General features: G+C 49.5%; 1 protein-coding gene across 1 annotated transcript in view; it reads right to left on the reverse strand.

The window, feature by feature from the left end:
* SLC22A2 (solute carrier family 22 member 2) overlaps positions 1-4,095 on the reverse strand; it is a 32,749-nt gene that overhangs the window by 16,699 nt on the left and 11,955 nt on the right. The window contains exon 4 of the mRNA XM_011380366.1: positions 3,345-3,513. Within this exon, the coding sequence (XP_011378668.1) occupies positions 3,345-3,513 (169 nt within the window). The remainder of the gene's footprint in view (positions 1-3,344; positions 3,514-4,095) is intronic.

Here is a 4,095-nt window from a genome sequence, read left to right on the forward strand (position 1 = left end):
AAAAAAGAATAAAATCTTGGCATTTTTGACAACATGGACGGACCTTGAGGGACATTATACTAAGTAAAATAAGTCAGACAGAGAAAGACAAATACAGTATGATTTCACTTATATGTAGAATCTACATTATAAAAGCCAAACTCATAGATACAAGGAACAGATAGGTGGTTGTCAGAGGCAGGGGTTGGAGGGTGGGGGGAGGGGGAGCGATAAAGTACAAGCTTCCATTTATAAAATAAATAGGTCCTGGGGATGTACTGCACACCATGGTGACTGTAGTCGCTAATTTATATTGAATATTTGAAAATCGCTAGGGAGTAGATCTTAAAAGACCTCACCATAAGAAAACATTTTTGTAAAATTGTGCAAGGGAATGCGTGATTCTTTCTTCCTTCAAATGCTGACTGCCACTCAGCCCTCTGCAGGAAGCCGCCGGTCCCCTCTCTAGAGAGTTCCTGGCGGGACCACGGGAAGCAAACCTCAAAGCAGGTGCAGCTGAATACCCCGTCTGTGCTGCGGGGCGGAGAGGCAGGTGCCCCCAGGTGGTGTCAGCTCAGGTGATGCTAATTGTGAAAACTGACGGGGTGGAGGGGTAGACGTGGGAGTATGCAGACAGCCGTGGCGGGGGAGCGAATATTTTACATGGATATTATTCTGAGAGCTGATTTCTTAAAGGAATGAGCTGAGCATTTGAGCTCGGATGATGAGAGAACTGACAAGCCAGACTGCACAGATTGAGCTTGACCTTGTGGGACAAAGGGACCCCCTGTTCTTCCTTGAGCAGGACTCGCGTGCCCCTTGGACCTGCGTCTGGAGAAGACTCGGAGCAGCTGATTCAGGGGGTTTGGGAGGAGAAGGGACTGTCAGAAAGGAGGTGGCAGGACTGCTCTGGTGACAGCTCTGGCATAGAGCCAGGAAGGCCCCAGTTGGGGTCCTTACTCAGGGAAGGTTGAGTCTCTCTGAGAGGTGGAGCTCAAGAGGAACTCGGGGTGGACGTTTCCATGGGAGTGTGATGGAGAGAGGGGTCAAGGACAGCTCCTCGGTTAAGAGTGACATCAGGGACAGAAGCGTGGTGTGCTCAGTGGCCCGCAATCCACAGCTCATGGCCCGAATCCTCTCTGCTGTGACGTTGCGGGGAGAGATTTCTAGGTCACATGTGGCTGGCGTGTTCAGCTCCGGCTGCCTACACTCTGAGGAAGCAGAGGTGGTTTGGCCAACCATTGCCTGAGCTGAAGGGCCAAGAAGAAGAAGGACTTGGGAACCAGGCCGGAGGACGTTAATATTTTGAAGCTCTAGGTGCAGAATTAGAAACAATGAGTAAACTTGACAGGAATGTAAACTATGGCTCAGTGAACAGTCTCTTGAACCTGACCTTTGGGTTCTGCAGTTAAATGGCTTGCTCGCTGTAGAGCAAGCATCCTCCGTGACGGGGTTCAGTGGAAGCTGGTAATCATCTACTAGGGGTGCTGCTATGGTCCCTGGGCCCTGGGCAGGAAGCTGGGCAGGAGGGCCCTTAATGTCACCTGACCTCAAAGAGTGACAGCCTAACGGGGCACACAGTCAGGTCATGCAATGTCACGTGGACAGCTGATACCAATAAGCAGTGAGACGTGAGGGCTACAGGGATGTGTGTGCAAAGCCACCAAGCGGGGGACAGAGGCCCCGCCTGGGCAGGCTGACCAGGGGAGGTGAGGCTCGCACGGGGTCCCCCCTCATGCTCATTTTCTCTGAATGATCTCATCCATCCCCATAGTGACAGCAAAGACGTGAGCTTCGTCTGCGTTTCTGACCCTTAGGTGTATCTGCCCCTGGAGAGCTGCATGTCGATGTCCCAGCTAACATTCCTCATGCCGATGCTCACCGCATCTCTCTCCTTCCACACCCACCTCTCCTTCTGCGTTCCTCATGTCTCTGACCGATGTCCCCGCCAGCACGCAGACACGCCGCCTACATGCCGGGCGCCGTCCGCTCGGCACGTCCTCTCTGAACTTCCTCGTTCAGTCTGTCACCGAGCTGCGTCATTGCCACCTTATTAATATCATTTCTAATTTTTTCCTTTTCCTTCCTACAACTTCTGTCGTAATCCGGGCCCTTATCCTCTGTAGCAAGGATCATGGCAACAGTTTCTCGCCTCATCCCCTTGTCTCCATTCTTCTGCCAAAACCCCTGTTTTCTACTCTGCGTCTTGAGTGATCTTTTGAAAATATCGCCCCATCGTGCAGCTGGTAGAATTATAAGTCGATTCGATGCGATTCTATTGGGTAACGGTGGCAGGAAGAGGTGCTTCAGAGGTGGTCAGGACTTGAATAACAGGTGGGCCTTTCCATTACGCTAAAGCAGTTGGCCTTTATTCTGGGGGGGGCGGACAAAACTAATGAAAGACTTTTAAGCTGGAGAGGAACATGTGGAACTGGATGTTTAAAAGGCAGCGAGAAGCATGGGTTAGAGGCTGGTAAAGCGAATGCCGAAGACACCAGTTCTGAGTCTGTCGCGGGAATCCAGGCAAGAAACTGTGAAATCCTAACGGGAACAGGAAAAAAGGAGGCGGGGGCGGAGACAGAAAGGAGGTAGAAATGGGTATGGGAGGGAGCTAAGGGCCACTCTCAGAGTTCCACTGGCTTTTGCAGAAGAAACAGGCTTCCTGGGAAGGCTGAGATGTTTAATTCTTGGCCAACCGTGGGAAGAACAGGGGGATGCGTGCAGCAATGAGATACGTAGGTTCGCTGCGTGGGAGAGAGATTTGGGTGACAGGCCGGCTTCCCTTTCCCTTTATTTCAGGTAACCCCCTCATCAGGAGTTTTGATAATTTCTGTCCTTTCTGCTGTTCTCCATGGCGACACCCACATTTCACTTCCCCTGGGAGCTACGACTCACTGGCGTGGTCTGTGCGGCGTGCCATGTTGGCTGTATGCGACGTAAAGACCGCCGTGACTGACTGGGGATGTCTGCTTTGGGAATGGATATGGGGAGGTGACATGGTGCCACGCTTCGCCTCCTCCATGCCAAAGTTTCCTCCGAGGAGAGGCAGAGTAAGCACAGTAATATCGTCAGTCTCTTCAGAGGGTATCACAGCCACTAGAAGCTGGTTTGGACACCACGTAGATAACGTCACAATGAAAGATCAAGTTACGTAACTCGTAAGCTCAGAGTGAAGGGACATTCGATTTCCAGAGCAGGGTGGGGACAGGTCGACACGCTTCGTTTTTATCCCTGAGACGGGGACCTGAGCTTCCTCCAAAACAGAAGAGTGAAGAAAGTCTTAGGATTCAGAAGGATGGTGTGCATTAGGGAAGACAGAAATGAAATATTTCAGTTTCTTTCCTTTGTGCTCCAAATGGACTTACCAATAATAGAGCAAGAGGCAGAAGTTGGGCAGAGTGACCGTGAGCTGCAGCCACCTCCAATCGGGAAGAGCGTAGGCCACGCCCGTGAGCACCAGGAGCCCAGTCGTATACGCCATTTGGTAAAGGATCCCCACTAGTTTCCGGTGGCTCGGCCCGACAAACTCTGTAACTGCAGAGAAAACACACGTGTCAGTGCAAATCAGTGCCACTGACTTGGCTGTCCAGCTACGGGAAAACTAGAATGCCAATCTAAAAAGAGGTAGTCCAAATTCTAGAATTTTCTATACAGCTCTCTGAAAATGTAAAAAACGTTCATTGGGGGCCTACTTTGTTGTCGTGTTAATGAATGTAAAATCTTATAATCCCAAAGTAGATAGAGGGAAAGGCCTGCCACCATGAGCAAAACGTTTGATTTATAGAATGATTTCAAGGACAGATGAAATCGTATTTCAGATGCATGGAAAATTTTGACCTAGAGTAATAAGGCGGTGATCGTTTAAGACCTGAATAAGTGAATCAAACTTCAAATTTAGATGGTTGGTGATTTTTTTTGTAAATAAATACCTCGTTTTCTTCCATGAATTAAACATTTTCTTGGCAATCCTGTTCATGGGTGTAAGTGGTTTAAAAACCTAGCAGTGGGTTTCAAGCCGATTGGAATTAGCTAGCACTGGCTTCAAAAATGGATTGTTAAATTTTGTAGAATTTTGCAAGCTGGTTGCTAAACCCACTGGTATCTTAAAATCTGTCA

Source organism: Pteropus vampyrus, unplaced genomic scaffold (genome assembly GCF_000151845.1).
Source record: "Pteropus vampyrus isolate Shadow unplaced genomic scaffold, Pvam_2.0 Scaffold392, whole genome shotgun sequence".
In the NCBI taxonomy this organism is placed as follows: Eukaryota; Metazoa; Chordata; class Mammalia; order Chiroptera; family Pteropodidae; genus Pteropus; species Pteropus vampyrus.